A 19,292-nucleotide genomic window follows, 5' to 3' on the forward strand; every position below is an offset into this window, starting at 1 on the left:
GATTGGCTTAAGATAATGTTCCCGCTTGGGATGGAGATGCCGGAGGGTGATGGGGTTGTCTGGGCCGGCCACATGCGGGGAATGTAGCTTGTGCCTAGTCGACACAGCTCAAGGCTCGGAAGCGCTCATCTTCCGGTGCTTATGAACTATTTCTTTTCCCTTTCTATTTTTTTTTTCTACAATTTTCTGAATCCCGGTGTTTCAAAGCTTTAGAGGGGGTTCGCTTGGTGTCTTGTTCTGTGGGCTGCGATGATGAACAAATGTTTGGAAATGCCTAATTCGCAGGAGGGATTGGAGTTGGATGCTTCTCTGTCTGGCCGTTCCCTCTTGTGCTTCATATTCCCCATTGATATCTTTGTGGTGTTTGACACCACCTTCTTGTGACTATACCATTTTTTTTCTTCTCCTTTTTCCCTTTTGACACCCCCAATATTCTACTACATGATGAGGCATCACCCTGTTATAGCTAAATAGACGTTTCCATTTTTCGTGTTGAGCAGATTGTCATGGTGATGGTGATGGTGATGGTGATGGTGTTGGTGATCGGCGGGCAAAATCTCTCCGAGCCGGGAAGTGTCTCGGTGGATTGTCCGCAAGTGCACCAATCACAGAAGTTGAGGGCGCAGGCCAATAATGGTAGGCGGTGGCGTCGGCAAGGACCTCAAGTCAGGGCTGCAACGCGCGGACTGGGCTTTTCTTGGAGCAACAGCTGGCCCCCAATCAGCGCCAGCCAACAGTCACGATCTCCACTCGCATGGGTTGCCCCAGGCAATTGTCCATTGGCCAATAATGGCACCGTCCTTACTGCTGCTTGTGCTGCTTGATCCGAGGGTGGGTGGATCGCACTGCAGCCCAGACTCTGTTGCCGTACTGTACCGTCACACGCGGATCCGATCAGCGCTGCTCCCAGCAGAACACCCTACTACAGTGCGTAAGTTACAGTATTCTACGGTAACTGAGACAAGGCAAATCCTGCTCTTCCTGGAATCTCTCCGCATTGCAATCGCTGGTTCCGCATCCGTCAGCAGTCAGCAGTCAGCAGTTAGCACTCACTCACTGCGCACTGCGCACTGCGCACTCACCTCTCACCTCTCACCTCTCACCTCTCACCTCTCACCTGCAGCTCATCTTTCTTTCTCCCGTGCACTTCCTCTCCCTCTTTCTCTCTCGCGTCGCTTAATCCATTCATCCACTCATCCATTCACCTTCCTTCTCCTCCTCTAACCCCGTGATTCTCCGTCTCTTGTTGGCCGCCTGTCTCCGTCTCGCATAACCCTACCTTCTCCCTCTTTCTCTTCTGTTATCTCTTCCCGTCGTCTTCTCTTCCTCTTCTCTTCCTTTCCCTTCCTCCATCCATCTCTTCTCCCTTCTCTCAACTCATCACATCCTTTACTACTTTCACCCGCACCCTCTCAATCCCGCTTTGCTCTGATCTGATCCTTGAATCCTCCCCTCATCCTATCTCTTCCTTACACCATCTCCTCGTGGCCTACCTGTTCGACCTTACCTCCTTCACTTAGGGCTCGATCCCTTCACGGCTCGGATCTTTGCGCTCAAACAGGTGGTTCTAACTTATTGGGTCCCGCTCACTAGACAGAACAGATTCCGTCTTCCAGCTCTTTTCGTAGTCTCCTGCGTTCTGCGGCGATCCCCTACGCATCATGTGTCCCATGATGCTCAACAGCCTCTCCGACGGCCCGGCCATGGTCCTGTCCCCTCCCCAGGAACACGCTTTCCTTCAATATCCTCATCAGTCCCGCTTCAACCCTGGCGCTGATGCACGCAGAGGGCCGGTTTTCGCGAATGGCACCCATGCGTTTGCAACTTCCTCCAATACCTTCACTGCCAGACCCTCCCGCAAGAGGTCGCGAGATGATGTCGGGTATGACGATGAGGTCCAAAGCTCTGGCGGACCTGTTGTACCAGCGTCAGTTCCTGCGAAACAGGCAGCGGAAACCCCCATTTACGGCCCGGGTATGGTTCTGCTGAATCCTCGTACCAAGATGGCGATCTCTGCCGAAAGTCAAACCGGCACGTGGTACGAGGAGACTGCGGAGAAAACTGTCAACAATTCTGCTCCGGTGTCCTCTCGATCTCAGATGCTCCAATCCGGCACAGCTGATCCTCTCAGTCGCAAGTCTCAGCGCCTCGATCCTTCCGCCCCGACTGTGGACGATATCACCCTTTCCTCCATTCAAAGCCGGCTCAACGATGCCAGCAACCCCGACGACAATCGCCGCATTCTCCCCGCAAGCTCGCGCCTTTCTCCGGAGGAGCCCACAGTCGACGACGCTACCCGCATGTTGGGTATCAGTTGGCAGCGGATTGTGACTGAGGACTCGGACATGGCGGCGGCAGTGCGTGGTTGGAAGAAGTACATCGATCGTCAGTTTTCCGCATACCTCCTGGATTCTGAAATCCTCATGAAGAATCGAGCATTGAACGCCTATCTCGTGACCGCACGCCCGATCACGCCTCTGGGTCCTGCATTCGTGCCTGCCTTCTTCCTCTTCAGCGATGACCTCACCCAGGGTCAACTGGTGGGCTCTAACTGGGACCTTTGCCTCCAGAACCTGCGGTCCAACCCTATCGTCTTCGAAGGAACCCAGATTCTCAGCGCCTCCGACCGGCCTGCTCAGAGCCTTCCCTCCGCGGCCTCGCAAAATCTCCTTGGGGCCACTCAGCAGGAGCCTGGTCTACCTCTCTTGCAGACCCTCTGTGCCCAGCCCGCCATGGTTGACACCGGCCTTGGTGCTGGATTGAACAGCAGCGTAGGAATGGGGACGGGGATGGAGATTGACACGTAAAGCCAGCGCAGCATCCGGTCAGCAACAACGACAACCCCCTGAAAAGTTTGCATACCAACCGACCGAAAACCGATTCAACGACCTCGATAATCGGCGAACGCAAAAGCACCACCGACTGACTAACCTAATTCTCATGTTTTCGGGCAGCACTTGATATTCCTCTCTTCGATCACGCCCGTCCGTATCTTATTGATATATGTTTGTGAAATCTTTTCCTTTTTTCTTCTCTTTTTTCTTGGACATCGGCGTCTCGGGACTGGACGGTATGGGGCATGGTGGGATAAGGATGGCCCCAAGGACTGGGAGACCGTTATGGGTATTTCGACTCTGTATTTTTCATATCTGCCTTTCGATTCCTCTGTTCTCGTTCCCTTCTCGTTTGTTGATATTTCCTTGACATGTCTGTGATGTAGCATCCGACATGATCTCACCATTTTCCGACATAAGAGAAAAGCAGAAAGAAAATATGAAATGATGAAGAAATGACGAAAGGGACTCGACTGGGAGTTGTGTAGAAAATGAAAGAGGGGGAAGAGGGATTGGGCTGGGATGGGATGGTTGGGTCGAGGCGAGACTGAAAGAGCGGTCAGTCCGTCTTTCTCCGCCCTCCCACTTATTCTCGCCGTAATGCCAATTCATTCCCACGCTTCAATCAACCCGTCGCACTCAGTACAATCATATCTCATGAGCCACTGGGAAGTAATTCGGATCAGTCCAATCGCGAGGACTTCTCCCAGTCCGACCGAGCATCATATCATTTCTCCCATCGAGCGATGTCCTGCGGTGCCAACCCGCCGGACCGGATTCCGGCCGCCGGCCAGCCGTTGAGAATGGGCCTCGACGATTTCCTGTGTTGCTTCTTTCCCTTCGTTTATCGCTTTCGCCCTAGCGTTAGTTAGATCGATAACCTAGTATCAACACTGGCCCCTTCCAGCTCTCGAAATCGGACTGACTACGTAGTGTGGTCTGCGGAGTTTGAAGCACACCCTAACAACCACATGCATGGGGGGCTTAGTCGAAAAGGCCTCCCCGTCGACGACAACCCTGTAACTTAGACCACCGAAACACCTCCCCACTACACCACCTCAGCCCCTTATCTTAGAATCTCCCTCTCTCCGGCCATGTAGACAAATGCACTCCCCTATAGAGACTACCAGCTGGCGTTTGAGCATTCAGTAACCGACGTCACCGGCCATCGCGATCAGATACTATACCCCGCCGCGCCTCTGCAACCTCCGCAGCGGCGGGTTGGGTTAGGGCTTGGCTTCTATGTATGTATCTATCTATCGTATCCAGCACAGTCTCCTCCGTACACCGTACAAATAATCCAGTGCACCACGCTTGGTGCCAGCCAGCCTTTGTGAACGAACGAGAGGCGAGCTGAGCGTGGAGGAAATCCCCACCCCCGTGCTGTGGGGGAGGAGGAAAGGAGGGGGGGGGGGCGGCAATGTAATCCTCTCTCCCCTTGGTGCATCAGCAGACGGTTCTATGAATGCCTAGATAGGACTGTACTGTATGTACAGGACAGTACCAATCGGGGCCGAGTATACAAAACATACAAGACCCTACGCAGCATGGTCTTTGGGCTGTCCCGCCAACCGCCAACAAGGGAGAGGGGGAAGAGGTGTCCCGAGCTCGTTGAGGGTCAAATTCCATAGGATCAAGCTTTGCTTTTTCTACTACTAATAAAAAAAGGCGGGCATCATGTTATGAGTGACTGGGGAGAATAATAGCGAACGAATCAAGTGCAGAACTTAATCCAATAGAGTAAATTTCGCGAGTGTGCGCAACTAACATACAGTACGCTACTGTATGCTGCACAATCATACCCCATATGGTGGTGAGTGACAACCCCCCCCCTCCTTTCCAGCCCTTCCTGCCCTTCCTGCACCCCGAATCTATCATGTAAGCTTTTCGCTGCGATTTCCATCGCTTGAAAACGAGGAAAGGGCAGTCTCGTTGGAAGGGTTACGGCAGATCTGTCTGCGACCATCACTGATGATGTGTGATATATGATGAACTGAATGGTGGGTGGGTCGGGTGGGGAGCGACTTTGCGGCGGACGAAAATGATAACTGGACGGGACAGCGGAGTATGGCCTGTAAAGAATAAATGGAAGGGGAGCAGACAAACTTTGAGCTCATGTTTTCGTTCCTTCTCTACTTTCTGCGGTTCATTCAGGCTCTTTACGGTGGTTGCGGAGTTGAGCGATGATAGACAAGGGAGACTACCTCTACTTATTACAGGACGCTACCGCTACTAAGGTCACCGGTGATTTGAGTGTGACTAGGAAGCAACTTCCAAGTACACGTCTCCCTGCTTCATCCTCACAACTGTTATTTCGGTGTATACCGTGGTGCAACTATTCATTTGTCTAGTACTTGGCTCTACAGGATATAAACGATTTGCTAAATACTGTCTTGAACTACGACAAACCAACTCTGACCCTTCACACAAAACCACACGCATCCTCTACCCTCACATCTCACATCTCACATCTCACCTTCGACCAGCTCTTCCTCTCCAACCGACCCACCGAGTCTCCGCCCACCACACAGGCCCTTCCAGATCTAACCCACTCCCTCAAGGACCTTACCTCGATATCAGCTAACTCTCGGCCTTGATCTCCGTAACCTCCGTGCAAGTCACCGATTCTTTGGTAGTCTCACTCGATCCTTCCGGTTGGTACGCCTTCTTATCCATGAAGAGTTGGTCGATGCTTTCAAGACTCATGTTCGCCGTCTCAGGGTAGTAGAAATAAATGATCTGGCCCAGCCCCTCCCGCATTAGACCGGACACCACGCACACCAGAAAACTACGGGAGAACGAAAAACTCACCGGCACAAAGAGCAGGTTGAAACACATGAAGATTAGATACCCCTTCCATTCCAGATCCTTGATGAGGACGGGGGCGATCATGGCGACGAAGAAATTCCAGAGCCAATTTGCCGAGATACCGATGGCGGACCTAGAAGCGGGAATTAAAAATAGCTCTCGTTATCGTTCTCTCATCTTCTCTCCTGGGATGGAGTTGAGTTGGTAGGGGAGCCACCGGCTGGAATGTGGTGGGTGCAGTTTCATTGGGGTTGAGGGCGGGAGAATTTCGTACCCTTTGTTGCGGACATGCAGGGGAAGGATCTCCGGTCCGTACACCCACGGTATGCAGTTGATGGAGGCTCCGAAGATGAGCATGAAGAGGAAGAAGAATGGCACTGACGCCGTGGCGGTTGCTCTTTCGAGATCGGTTCCTGGGAAGACGGAATTTAGGATCCCTGATAGTTCGACCATTTGCCCGATTTGGCATTTCAGAACGGTAGAGGCTGGGGCTTTCTTTTACCTTTGAACGATAGAAGAATGGAGATCAAGAGCATGCACAGGAACTGGCCAAATGATCCCCACATCATTGGGCCCCGACGTCCCAGGCGATCGGCGTAGAAGGTGGGATAAAAGGAGCCTGGGGTGCAGGTGGTCAACGGCCCTCGTCCCGATGGCCCAATCATGGTCTCAAGAGAGAGAACATACCTATGACAAACATGAGTTCGATCACTCCGCCCAGTAATAGACTGAGCTTGGCATCGAGGCCCACGTTGTATTGGAGAACTAGGTGGCAAAGTGTCAGTAGCTATCGCACAGGTGTATTGATGAGTGTCGGGTTTCTACCTATTGTCGAATAGGTCTAGCAAGAGGTCAGTAGTGGTGGTGGAGGTTTCGAGCTGCTTCAACTTACGACTATCACGTTGACACCACCCATCTGATTAATGAACTGCAGCCCATAGGCCAGCAAGACGCGTCGACCGGTGTGCAGCTCATCCTTCTTGAAGATCTGAGACCACTTGTACTCCCCTCGAGCATTGTCAGCCTCGATGGCCCGGCGGATTCCTTCTGCTTCCTGGATCACTTTTGGGTCATCCGCTTGCCGATCGTAGAAGTCGCAGAGCACACGCAGTGCTGCGTCCTCCCTTCTATGGCGATACAGCCATCGGGGACTCTCCGGGAGTCTAGATATTGTCAGATCACTGTGATCAGCAACTACATCTAACGCAGTGGGAGCTTACCCAAGGATAAGAACAGACACACCAGCTGCGAGGAGAAGCTGGCAAGCAATCGGCAGTCTCCAGCTAATGGAGCCGTCGACATAGCTCAACCCGTAGTCGAACCAATAGGCCACGCAGATGCCAACACTGACTGCAAGAGGCTGGCTGCAGACATACATTCCTCGTTTCCGTGCATCACATAATTCCGATTGATACACCGGCACGGCTGCTGTCATCACCCCAGTTCCAATGCCCGTGAAGAAGCGGGTCACGAGTATCTGAGTCCTAGAAAAGGAACAGGTTTGGGCTGTGCCTCCAATCTGCACGACAAAGGTTTCGCCCGTGTTAGCATAGTCCTCGTCACTGACATGTAGACACTTACACACCATAATCACAGCCATCGAGAACCACATCGACCTTCGAAATCCAAGCTTGTCGCTCTGTAGGAAAGAGATCGCCGTCCCAACCAGACATCCCAGGTTGTATATGGCCACTATGAATCCCACCATGCCCGAACCAGGGTTGTCCACCACGGCAAGAAAATCCTCATTTGACACAATCCCCGAGTATATCCCCTGATTATAACCTATAAAACACCAAGAGCCAGGTCAGCGCACCGCACATTTCAAGACCAGTTCGAAGTAACCCACCGAATAGAACAAACGCTACCTGGCAAGTGAACAAGATAGCCATGCGAAGGCTGAAGCCTCGGCCATAGATGTTGAGCTTCGCCATGATCCCAGTCAGAATAGGAACGGGCAAGCTTGAGCAAGCGCAGATAATCAATCAGCACAACCGTCAATATCGCAAGCAGTATTTATACGTATGTAGTCCTGAAGAACCGGATTGCCATTGACGACGATAGTAAGGGGGCTCAACGCGGAGTGGGCGGTGGATCCGGGACACATGGACTTGGTGCACGAGAGCCAACGTAGCATGACGACTTGCTGGCCGAGTTTCCCTGGAGCAAGTAGCTAATCTGGGACCGATAGCTGAAGTCATACTAACCTCTTAGAGATCGAGCGACGACCCTCCATACCAAAGGGTTCGGCTCTATACCGGGGTTACCACAAAAGTACGATGGGCAGGAGCCATAGTGTGAGGATCCCAGAGTCAGACGACGATTATGGTGACATCCAGTAATTCTATCCGGCTGTCTCGTGCATTCTGTATCGAGGAGAAACCCTGCCTCACACATTCCTCATGGCTCACGGAAGGTTGACTTCCGACTGGGAACCACGCTATATCTGGACATGGAGTCGCGGTTTCAAGGAGGCGAGAGTGTAACCAAAGATCACCAGCAAGGTATCGTGGTCATCAGATTCAGAGTTGACGTTGTACTTGAAGTGTAAACATTCGGAGTGATAAAGTGTTGAGCGAAGGTATAGCTCCAGCGAGGGTTTCCATGGAGCAGCTGCCTAAATGTGAACCTTGGCAGCATCTTTCAGAGCCCGACAAGGTAGTATACCCCTTGCCTTGGTATTGACTATAGCTTGGAAGGTTTTGGGGAGGGGGAGGGGGCTCCTCTGCCTGACGAGGCCTCCTCTCATTGCCGACAAGCCAGTGTTGTAGTCTGGGGCGCTTTGATGACGGTCATGGGCGAGGAGCTACTCTCTTATCGTTTGAGGCGTCCAGGCTTAGACTGCGTCCATGCATGCTGCAAGCCTTTGAGCTCTAAGGCTGATTTCAGAAACTGGCCCAGACTCAAGCAGGAGACACGAAAGATCGAGGCTGTTGTTGTTGTTGAGACTTTCCGGTCTCACGTGATATTCACCTAACAGGAAGGTGGTCAAGTCCTCAGGGATCTCAGTCCATATTGGGCCAAAGTACGGGCTTTGAGATCCATTCAATCAATTTAGTCCTTCAGCTCAGCTTAGGCTTGAAATTGGTTCTTACTATTTATAGATAGGTTGATCAGACCTGGAATGGTAGTTATTAGTTCGTTGCCAGCTAGTGGAGCTATGTTTTAGCTCTATATACATGCCCTGGATATTTTATCTGTTTCCAAGATGATCTGCAACTGAGTCTAAACTCAGTCACTATCATAGTAATCACTTCCTTCGTCGTAGTAGTCTCCGTAGTGTCCTGCGAAAGCCGCCTCGACACCATCCTCCGCGTCCTCGTCGTCGTCATAGTCGTCCTCCTCCTGTTCATCGTCTGAATACCCATTTTTCTGACCGGTAGCAGGGCCCAGGGCCTCCTCGTTCGCAGCCGGTTTCTCTGTTGTGGTGGTTGAGGGGCCGGGCTGAGCTGCTTGCTGTGCGGGTTCACGCACTGCGGGTGGCACTGTGGACGACACCGTAGGCACAGAAGGCGCTGCAGTCGAAGCAGTTGCAAGTCCAGCTCGCCGACTATTTGCTTCAGGTTCGATACTAGCGCTGCGCCTAGAAAACACACTCTGACTACGACTTCGGCTTCGACTGACACTCTCAGCCTTCGCTTTCGAGGACTCATCAGCGCCTCCGTCGTCGAAAAGAGAATCCAGAAGTCGGTAGTTGATCTTTTTACTGAACCCTCTGCGTTCCAACATCCGCCGAGTCGCTTCAGCAGGGGTTGAGGCACGAGTGCTTCGTCCATCGCCATCTTCTCCTTCTCCTTCGAGATACGTGACATCTCCCAATCTACCCTTGCGGCGTTTCCGGGGCTTGTTGACTCGGCCGTCGCCAGGCTGGGAATCAGCTTCCGCTAGGGCGCGTTTCAAAGCCTTGGCCTGCTGTGCTCGTAGGTAATCCTTGTTTTCATGCACCCAAATTCGCTCCTTGATTTCGACTTCGGCGGGCGACAGCAAGCAATGGGCCACTTCCGGGTCTGATTCGAACTCGGCAGCATCGATTTCGGTGCTATCGGACACTGCTGGCTTGGGCGGAATGACAGTGCTTTCGACCATATTTGAGCCCTGTGTCAGATAGGAGGCCATTTCATTCTCAAGCGCCTCTTCAGACGCAATCTGTTCGGCCGATGGAGGGGGCGGTTGAGGTCTTTTCCCCTTGGGGCGACCTGCCTGAGCGTCTTCGCCGAGTTCGGACGTCGCGTCACTGGTGACAGAGGCAGTCGACGGCCGTCTTTGACTAAGATCGCTTGCCATCAACGCCGGGTCAATGGGAAGGTTGGGAATCGCGAAGCCATCGGAATCAACCCGTCTCGGCTGCTGTGCCTCCGGTACGTCGCCCTCGATTTCAGCCGCAGTTTCGGCGGGTTTCCTCTTGAAGGACCGCGATGGTTTCCGACCCTCTCTAGACCGAGCAAATGAGGGCGGGTCATGTGCGTTTTCCAGTTGAACCGAACGGAATTGATCGACGGTTAGCTCACCACTCTCGGTCGAGCTAAATTCGTTGAGGCGTTGACTGATCGTGATCTCGGTGACTTTCACCACGTAGACAACTTCCCGGACCGTGCGGCGAAAGTTGTTCATACGGGCAGCAAGAATCAGCGCTGCACCGCAGATACCAGCCGGACGACGACCTGTAGTCATCCAGTCGCGGTTCATGCGCTGCACAATGCGCACAGCTTCGCTAGCGACCTGCATTGTGCTAGGTCCGAACTCAAGTTGTTTGGCGAATCTATAAATCAGACTCTCGGGATCAATGGGGTTCATGAGAAAGATGGTGCCTCCGAGGCGCAGCTCCTCCAACAAGGCCTTGTACGTCCGACCTAGCTTGAACACGTTCAACATAAGCACATCAGCGAAATCGATGAGCATGACCGTGTTGCCGTCCTGTCGACGGCAGGCGATGTACAAGCTGACCGCGGCAACCGTCTTGGTTCTGCGACCTTGAATGAAATTCAGGCCGACAGCCAGCTTGAACACCTGGGTGGCTGCCTTCGAGGCACTCTCTGGGATCATCAAGGCGCGAGACAGCTGCGTGATATAACGATTACCGTTGGCTTCCGTAAGCTCACGGCTCTCTGTGCCTCCATGAAACCGGCCAGGGCCAGTGCTACGAACATGTGACTGGTCTTCACCGACAAATGTTCCCTGAACGACGGCAGCACCGGAGGACGTTTCACCGAAGGTGACTTCAGAGACAATGTTTGCCTCACTAATGACAGTACCACACCCGGAACAGACCTTCTGGCCGTCATCCTCGACGATATGAGGGGCCGGACAGCCTGGGTTAGGACAGGTCGTCGTCTTGGGATGAGTAGTCGGCCTGACAGGTTGAGGCCGGGAAATGGGCTGCGGCCGCCTGATCGGGGTTAAGCCTGTTGGCTTGAGACTAGCCAGACGTCCCATTGGAGGCGCCCTGGGGCCAGTTCTGGGCGGCATAGGCCGCATTCCAGGTCTTGGGACGGACATGATGAATCAAGCGTGAGGACAAATTACCCCGCGGAGATGGGACAAGGGGCTTGAAACGAGGTTGATGATTGCGCTGGATGTTACGCCATAAGCATGAATAGGCGTAGATTAATGGTCGAGATGAGCAGCGGAGTTCCGACTCACAGCCGGCGTTCGGGGATATCGAGAGTAAGGAAAGAGTCGGGAGAGCTTGGGAAGAATGGATAATAAGGGAGGGATGACAATGAAAGGGGAGGTGCGGGGTAACTCCGCGCAGATCTTGCAGCTGCACCGATGATCGTGTTACTCGGGTGCGACGGGACGGTGAGGGAGATTGATGCTGTTGATGCTGTTGAGGCTGTTGAGGCTGTTGAGCATCTCCGCAAGATTGCGAAATGGATCAGACGTGTCGACACGCGTTGTAAAGTGGTAAAAGTCGCGATAAGTGGTTTTTTGATGGAGATGGAGGAAGATGGAGGGGGAGAAAGAGTGAGAAGAAAATTGCGATGGGGAGGACGCGGTGGCCCAGCGGAAAGGTCACGTGTCGCGTCCACGCGTTGGGAGTTGCAAAACGCTCCAATGCCTCCCGTTCGATCCTCCTTCCGCTCTCTTCTTCTTTTGCATTTTCCCATTTTCCTATAGTCCCATTTTTCCACTTAGCTCATCATCTCTTTCTCTAATTTCTACCGTCCAACTGTTTGTCTCGGGTTTTCTGTTCTTCATCCTGCATGACACCCTACAATGGCGCTAGTCTGTAAAGGGGCTTCCTGGTCGACGCGACCCACCCTCTGCCCGTTTGCGGGCGATTTGATTATCTTAATATTCTCCCTGATCACGATTCACAATTCACAATTCATGATTCACGATTTACAGCATAATCGAGTACACGTACAAAGATAATGAGGATTAGCGTGGTAGGATAAATTCGACGGGCCAGTGACTAGAATATAGATGATCTAATCAGATCTCGATCCATTCAAGCTTTTTGCCACTCAGCCCTGAAGGAGTACTGTACCTCATTACCTCAAACACCGTTTTTAAGAAGCAACTTGTAGAATCATGCTTTGATGTCGGGTCTATCCAGAATACATTAGCCAATAAACATGCGTATCCTTTTAACTAATTGACTGGTCTGTCAGGTCGAATCAGCCTTACAGTCTGGGAGTTTCCCTTACTCATCATACATCATCTCCGGGCCTCGTCCTGGAATGCGCGATTTGTGCGTTCTTTAGAGCTTCAGAGTCTTCCGCGCACAAACCGCGCAAGGTTGCCTCTTGCTCCCCAACCATGATTATAAATGATATCACTTCATTACCACAGCTACTAATACCATGCTTCCTCGTCTTTGTCTCCATTCAATTTTCTAAGAATTCTATTCCCCCTTACTTCACTTCGCCCATGCTCACGATCTCTCTCCAATTCTAGCCAAGAGCCAAGGACAACCACGGAGAATTACGAATGAACTGACTCACGTAACTTCCCCCTCCTCACCAGCCGCAAACATCTCTGGCACACATTGTCCCAAAAACATATCCCCTCCCTTTCCAGCCACCTCGTGGTTGAATGAATCATGTCGCAGCCCACCACGAGGAACGGCGCCATCGCCCTGACCGGACTCAGCGCCCGGTCACTGAAAAGCACATTCCTCGTGAGCAACATCCACTGCGCCTCCTGCGTCGCCTACATCGATGAAGTCCTATCGGGCATTGCAGGCGTGATCAAGGTTGATGTGTCCGTCCTCACGCACGAAGTCCGCGTCATGCACATTGCAGGCGTGGAGCCGCCCGATCTGGCCAAAGCGCTGATTGATGCCTCCTTCGACGTGCACCATGCTACAAGCTACGAGCCGAAGGGTTCCGTCGTCGCGGACTTTGACACGACCGCGTGGCTGCCCCGCGACTCGATTTTCGCCGCCGGGCCCAGTCAACAGCAACCCGGTGCCGCGCATGCGGCAACCTTGGCCCCGGGCAATCGACACATCGAGAACTGCGATGCCTGCCGGCAGGAGGAGCTCGAGAGGCTTGCTGCTGAGGCCGACCTGTCGGACGGTAATCTGCGCTACCAGGCCAGCGCCGATTCCAGCACCGACCCGTCGAACGACAAGGTCGCCGGGCGCGTGTCCCAGCGGCCAGTGCCTGGGAGTTCTACAGAGGACGTGGCGTCGCAGTCACCCTCTCCGGCGAATGGCTCGTTGCAGTCGCCAGAAGAGAAGTTCAATGCGCGCGTGAGCATTGGCGGAATGAGCTGTGCCTCATGTGCGAACAGCATTACCAACGAAGTCAAGCAGCTCGACTTTGTTCAGAATATCACCGTCAACCTACTCACAAACAGCGCGGCTGTCATCTTCAGTGGCCCGCGAGCGAATGCCGGGAAGATCGTCGAGCAGATTGAGGACATCGGTTTTGAAGCTTCGCTCGATGAGGTCCAGAGCCTGACTGTTCCCCCGAAACGCAAGGGGCCTACGCCGACTTACGTCGCAGAAATTGCCATCAGCGGCATGACGTGCGGTTCTTGCTCGGGCGCGGTCACTCGCGGGCTTGAAGAACTGCCTTTCGTGGTAGAAGTGTCCATCAACCTCTTAACTCACAGCGGAAGAGTCGAATTTCAGGACCGTAACAATATTGACGCTATTGTGGAAAAGATCGAAGACTTAGGGTACGATGCTTCGATCAACAGTGTTTCTCCCAAGGGCGCATCCCAGGAGAGCGAGATCGTTGAAGAAAGAACGGTTTCTGTTCACGTGGATGGCATGTTCTGTCACCATTGCCCGGAGAAGATCTTCAAATCCGTCGAAGGCCTGCCAAATGTCAAGGTGCAGGGTGCGCTCTCCGTCAAGAACCCCATTCTCACAGTGACATATACGCCCGAACCCCCCTCCCTCACCGTAAGGACGATACTGCAAACCATCAGCAAATCGCACGAGTCATTTACAGCCACTGTATACCACCCCCCGAGTGTGGAAGACCGGTCTCGCGCGATGCAACGACATGAAAGACGGCGCCTCCTTACTCGGTTCATCTTTGTTTTGGCAGTGGCTATCCCCACTTTCTTACTTGGGATCGTATTCATGACTTTGGTGTCATCGAACAATCCGACTCGCAAGTACCTTGAAGAGCCAATGTGGGCGGGCGATGCGTCGCGCCTCGAGTGGGCACTGTTTATCATGACCACACCTGTTATGTTCTACGGTGCGGACATATTCCACGCGCGAGCGATGAAAGAGATCTACTCGCTTTGGCGACCGGGCAGTCGTGTACCGATCCTGCGGCGGTTCTACCGCTTCGGTAGTATGAACCTTCTGATCTCCGCTGGCACCATGGTGGCTTATGTCTCCTCCTTGGCTGTGCTTATCATGGATGCCTCCATGGGGCCTTCCTCCAGCACCCATAGCTCTACCTACTTCGATACCGTGGTCTTCTTGACCATGTTCATCCTTGCAGGGCGCTTTATGGAGGCATACAGCAAGGCCAAGACGGGTGACGCAGTTGCATCGCTCGGAAAGCTGCGACCAAGCGAGGCCTTGCTCAAGGTCTCTGAAAGTGTTGCGGGCGGCGCAGAAACAGGAGCCGACACCAAAGACGGCGGCTACCAACGGATCAGTGTCGATATGCTGGAAATCGGCGATGTGGTCAGCATTCCCCACGGAGCCTCGCCCCCAGCCGACGGCGTGGTAGTCAGGACCGGCTCCTACCAGTTCGACGAAAGCTCATTGACCGGCGAATCGAAACCCGTGCACAAGTCAGCGGGCGACCCTGTGTATACGGGGTCTGTCAACATGGGACAGCCCGTTGATGTCAAGGTCACTGCACTTGGAAGTTCTTCCATGTTGGATCAAATCATCTCGGTAGTACGAGAAGGCCAGAGCAGACGAGCACCCCTCGAGAGGGTGGCAGACCTCCTAACCTCTCACTTTGTCCCGACAATCACCCTCATCGCCATTCTGACCTTCGTCATCTGGCTCTCCCTTGGCCTGTCTGGAACGCTTCCCGAGGATTACCTCGACGTCAGCCGCGGCGGTTGGACGTTCTGGAGCCTGGAGTTCGCGATCGCGGTTTTTGTCGTCGCCTGTCCCTGTGGCCTTGCCCTCGCCGCGCCCACCGCGCTCTTCGTTGGCGGCGGTCTGGCTGCTCGACAGGGGATTTTGGTGAAAGGCGGCGGCGAAGCCTTCCAAGAAGCGAGTCGTCTCGACGCGATCGTGTTCGACAAGACCGGGACCCTCACCGAAGGAGGCAGCCTGCAGGTTTCTGACCATGAAGAGCTCATCACCGACCCAGACCTGATGTCCATTGCCTGGACCGTCACCCGCAAGCTGGAAGAGAGCAGCAACCACCCCATCGCCCGGGCCATCGCCAACTTCTGCCGCGAGAAGCCATACGCCCAAGTCTCCAGCGTCGACGAGATCGAGGAAATTTCCGGTCAAGGCATGAAAGGCACCTTCACCATCACCACCAGAAGCCCCAGTGGCACCGAACACCACCACCACCACCAACAACAACAACAACAACAGTTCGAAGCCGCCATCGGCAACCAACGCCTCCTGCACGCCCTCACCAACACCAACCCCGACGACCCAAGCCTCACCGACCTGACCAACCGGCTCACCCAGCACCAAACCGCCGGCAAATCCACCGCCATCCTCCTCCTCCGCTCCCTCACTCCCAACAATACCAACAACACAAAAAACCCCTTCACCCCGGCCCTCCTCTTCGCCATAACCGACACAGTCCGCCCCTCCGCCGCCCGCATCATCCACGCGCTCCACCGCCGCCAGATCTCCGTCTACATGTGCACCGGGGACAACCGCACCACCGCGCTGGCCGTGGCCTCGCAACTGGGCATCCCGCCCACCCACGTGCAAGCCAACGTCACCCCGGCCGGCAAAGCCTCCTTCATCCGCTCGATCCAGAACCCCGCGTCATCATCATCAGCAGACCTCGAATCCCAGCGCTCTGCCAGCCGGAAGATCGTCGCCTTCGTCGGCGACGGCATCAACGACTCGCCCGCCCTGACAGCCGCAGACGTCAGCATCGCGCTGGCCACGGGCTCGGACGTGGCCATCAACTCCGCCAGCTTCATCCTGCTGCACGCGGACCTGGCCGCCATCCTGCAGCTGGTGCGCCTCAGCCGACGGGTTTTTCGGCGGGTGAAGTGGAATTTCGCCTGGGCGTTGGTCTACAACTGCTGTCTGGTGCCCGTGGCGGCCGGCGTGTTCTATCCGCTCGTGAGCGGGCGGAAGCACCCCGCCCCGGGCGCGGTGGTGGCCACGCATTGGCGGCTGAGTCCCGTGTGGGCGTCGTTGGCGATGGCGTTGAGTAGTATCTCCGTCGTGTGTAGTAGTTTGGCGTTGGCGGGGGAGTGGAGGTGGACGGTGAGGAGGGATCGCAGGGCAGGAAGAGCTTAGGGGGGGGGGTAGTAATCGGGGTGGATGGTTTGGGCTGGAGTTTCTTGGTGTATGATAATGACTGATGACTTATATCATGGTTACTTGAATCGATCTGATGAATCGAATATTATGTGCAGACGATTGGGTGCGTCCATATGGTTTCGTAGTGATCATCCACGACGAATTAGAGATCTGTCTGGCATAGTTGCATTGCAAAGTCGCTATCATCAGGTGGGGCCGAACATGGGGTATGAATATCAATTCTCCATGCTGCAGTGTCTATGTAGTGTCTAGCTCTATTGCGTGAGAGTAAAACACCAAAGTTAAATACCTGATAAGGCCAAGCGTTCCAGCTTCGCCAACCCCAACTCAGCCACAATATCAATACATCCAAGTCCAATGCCGATGAACGACCAATCTGTAACAGCTATCCATCTTCACCCCAAACCTCAGCGATCTTCTTGCTCAGCACCTTCGCGATCTTCTTCCGCGTCACGAGTGTCTGCATCTGATCCGAGACCAGATTCTCCCGGTCCTTGACCCCCAACGCCTCAAATGCCTGGACAAACGCCTGCGGGGTCGGCCACCGCCGCTGGATCTCTAAGGCCTTCTCGCCCGTGACGCCCCGGATGCACATGAGCATCTTCAGGAAGACATCGCGCAGCGTCAGGACGTCGGATTTGGAGGTCAGCGCCGAGAACGTCGAGAAGGTCACGGCGAAGGTCGTGCCCGGCTTCTCGGCGCGGAACCGCTCGAGCGTCTCGAGGTACGACTCCGAGGACGGCAGCTGCCGGCTGGGGATCAAGGCCAGGGTGTGAGACGGAGGTGGTGGTGCTTCGTGGGACGACGCGGTACCGTACATCTTGCGCAGCAGGCAGGTCATCCGCGCCAGGTAGCGGATGGAGTCGTCCAGGTTCTTGGTGCGCTTCACGAAGTAGCCGTTCACCACCTGCGTGGACGCGATGGCGGAGGCGACCATCTCGTTGTATTTCGAGGTGATGGTGGGGTCTTGGCTGAAGGTGAATTCTTCGATGAGGTAGATGACGTTCTTGATCCCGGAGCGGCGGAGTCGGAATTTCTGCTCGTGGAAGCGGCCGTCTTTCATGGAGCCGATGAGGTCGTCCAGGCGCTTGCGCTCCACGATCCAGTCCAGCATGATCTCGTCGCCTTCCTCGCCGTACTGAGACAAGAACGTGGGGTCGTGGAACTTGGCCACCCACATGACATCGCCTAGCTCGAGAGCGCGCACCTCGGGGGTGACGCCCTTCTTGCTGAGCTCGTTGGCGAGGTAGTCCCTGTCTCGGGAGGACCGCACTTCGCGAACGTCCAGGACCAGCTGGACTGTGAAGCTGTTCGGTGGGATCACGATAGGAGTAACTGTTCCATCAAACGCTGCATCAATTGCATGAGAAGCTCGGGGATTCTGAGGTGGTGCTTCGTAGCCGATGCTTTCTTGCCGGACAGCCGGTGGTATGACATTGCTGGGTGCGCGATCAGAGGGGACATTGCTTGCAGCGGGCTGAGTCTGAGAAAAATCTCGTTAGGTGATCGAGGAAACGGCTGGAGGATCTAGGTAATCAGAAAGACTCACAGACTCAGCTCGGAAAGATAGCGTTCTTTGGTTCGGGTCTGACAGCGCAGCCGCCTTAATTCGTTTGGCAACTTCCCAGCCTTCTTCCGTGAGAGCGTATCTCTTCAGTGGGCGGCCGTAATCGTAGACAAGCTCCTTCTGAAGGAGGGTCTTCATTGACGCCCATGCAGTGTGGAACTTGGATGAGTCGCTCGGGGCTGTGAACGAACTCTCGCAGTGTGGCTGCGCTGTCTCAATTAGCTGTGCTTTTGTCATGCCCTGGGATGCATTCTCTTCCAGGGTCGAGAGAGCCAAGATGATCGCATAAGGACCAGACCGCAGAGTTGGCACATATGGCTTGGTCTTCCGAGGTTTCTTCGCAGGTTGGGTCTCTGTTGTCCCCCCCTCGTCGGATTTCCTTTTACTCCTAGCTGCCGTCGATCTTAGAACGAAAACAATATCCAAAAAGGCGGTAGAAGCGTAGAAGCATGGAACCAACATTTGTGGGGGTGCTCGGGCATGGGAAGGCCATTTCCCTCGCAGTACTCCTTGAGCTTCTCCGTCAAGCGATCGCATAGTTTCGGACCCAATCCGTTAAGTTGTTGGGCTTCCGAGGGATGCTGGAAGACCAGTGGGCAAGCTTTCATGGAATCATAAGCCTTCTTGTACCTGTCCAAGCATCAGTCAATATATCTACCCACGGAGATCTGATACACTCTACACTACTCACACGATCGCTCCTTTGCTATTGCGCTCTCGTGCCTGGTCGAGCCATTCTTTGATCCACCCCAGCAACAGGGGATTGGCGCATGTTTCGCTCATGTTTCGGCAAAGCTAGACCCCATGGGCATACGGCAATTCTCGATGACACGCCAATGAAAGAGATGCAGGAAATCATGTCATCTCCACATCACATCTGGAGTTCCGATGGACGGCTTGCGTGGCCACTTGCGAAGGTCTGGCCCTGCGACGTGACGTTGCGGCTTGGACGTCAACCTCGTTTCCAACGCGCTGGCCGAGAGATTCACGCGTATTTCCTCTTTCGGCGAATTGCCACTTGTGGCTGGTGCATGATATAATTGTGGCTCAACTAGTGGCGGTGCTGTACCCCCTGGTTTTCGCGAGTTCCCATTGGTTGCGCGGGTGACTATACTCTTACACGGGCAAAGGTACTGTACCTCCTGTACTACAAGACCGAGTTGCACGGAAGGCAAGAATTGGA

The 19,292-nt window shown here is 54.2% G+C and overlaps 4 protein-coding genes across 4 annotated transcripts; 2 read left to right on the plus strand and 2 right to left on the minus strand.

Moving 5' to 3' along the window:
* The first annotated feature begins 1,420 nt into the window (after positions 1-1,420).
* BO86DRAFT_188167 (uncharacterized protein) lies at positions 1,421-2,975 on the plus strand. The gene has a single exon (XM_025666653.1). The coding sequence runs from the start codon at positions 1,662-1,664 to the stop codon at positions 2,805-2,807; it is 1,146 nt and encodes a 381-aa protein (XP_025531194.1). The 5' UTR covers positions 1,421-1,661; the 3' UTR covers positions 2,808-2,975.
* Positions 2,976-5,182: 2,207 nt separating this feature from the next.
* Positions 5,183-11,580, minus strand: BO86DRAFT_445795 (transcription factor TFIIIB subunit BRF1). Its single transcript, XM_025676470.1, has 10 exons — positions 9,251-11,580; positions 7,228-7,427; positions 6,863-7,161; positions 6,535-6,805; positions 6,468-6,483; positions 6,330-6,407; positions 6,145-6,261; positions 5,917-6,055; positions 5,646-5,775; positions 5,183-5,573 (listed from the first exon to the last, which is right to left on the minus strand). The coding sequence occupies exons 1-10, from the start codon at positions 11,136-11,138 to the stop codon at positions 5,415-5,417; spliced, it is 3,297 nt and encodes a 1,098-aa protein (XP_025531195.1). The 5' UTR covers positions 11,139-11,580; the 3' UTR covers positions 5,183-5,414.
* Positions 11,581-11,633: 53 nt separating this feature from the next.
* On the plus strand, positions 11,634-16,518 carry BO86DRAFT_445796 (putative copper resistance-associated P-type ATPase; the record flags this gene model as incomplete). The annotated part of the gene is made up of 2 exons (XM_025676471.1): positions 11,634-11,867; positions 12,697-16,518. The coding sequence occupies exons 1-2, from the start codon at positions 11,859-11,861 to the stop codon at positions 16,516-16,518; spliced, it is 3,831 nt and encodes a 1,276-aa protein (XP_025531196.1). The 5' UTR covers positions 11,634-11,858.
* Positions 16,519-16,697: 179 nt separating this feature from the next.
* Positions 16,698-19,061, minus strand: BO86DRAFT_188230 (crossover junction endonuclease MUS81). The gene is made up of 4 exons (XM_025666654.1): positions 18,801-19,061; positions 18,570-18,739; positions 18,092-18,501; positions 16,698-18,019 (listed from the first exon to the last, which is right to left on the minus strand). Exons 1-4 carry the CDS (start codon positions 18,890-18,892, stop codon positions 16,928-16,930), a joined length of 1,764 nt encoding a protein of 587 aa, XP_025531197.1. The 5' UTR covers positions 18,893-19,061; the 3' UTR covers positions 16,698-16,927.
* Positions 19,062-19,292: the final 231 nt, after the last annotated feature.

This window comes from Aspergillus japonicus (genome assembly GCF_003184785.1).
Source record: "Aspergillus japonicus CBS 114.51 unplaced genomic scaffold BO86scaffold_6, whole genome shotgun sequence".
In the NCBI taxonomy this organism is placed as follows: domain Eukaryota; kingdom Fungi; phylum Ascomycota; class Eurotiomycetes; order Eurotiales; family Aspergillaceae; genus Aspergillus; species Aspergillus japonicus.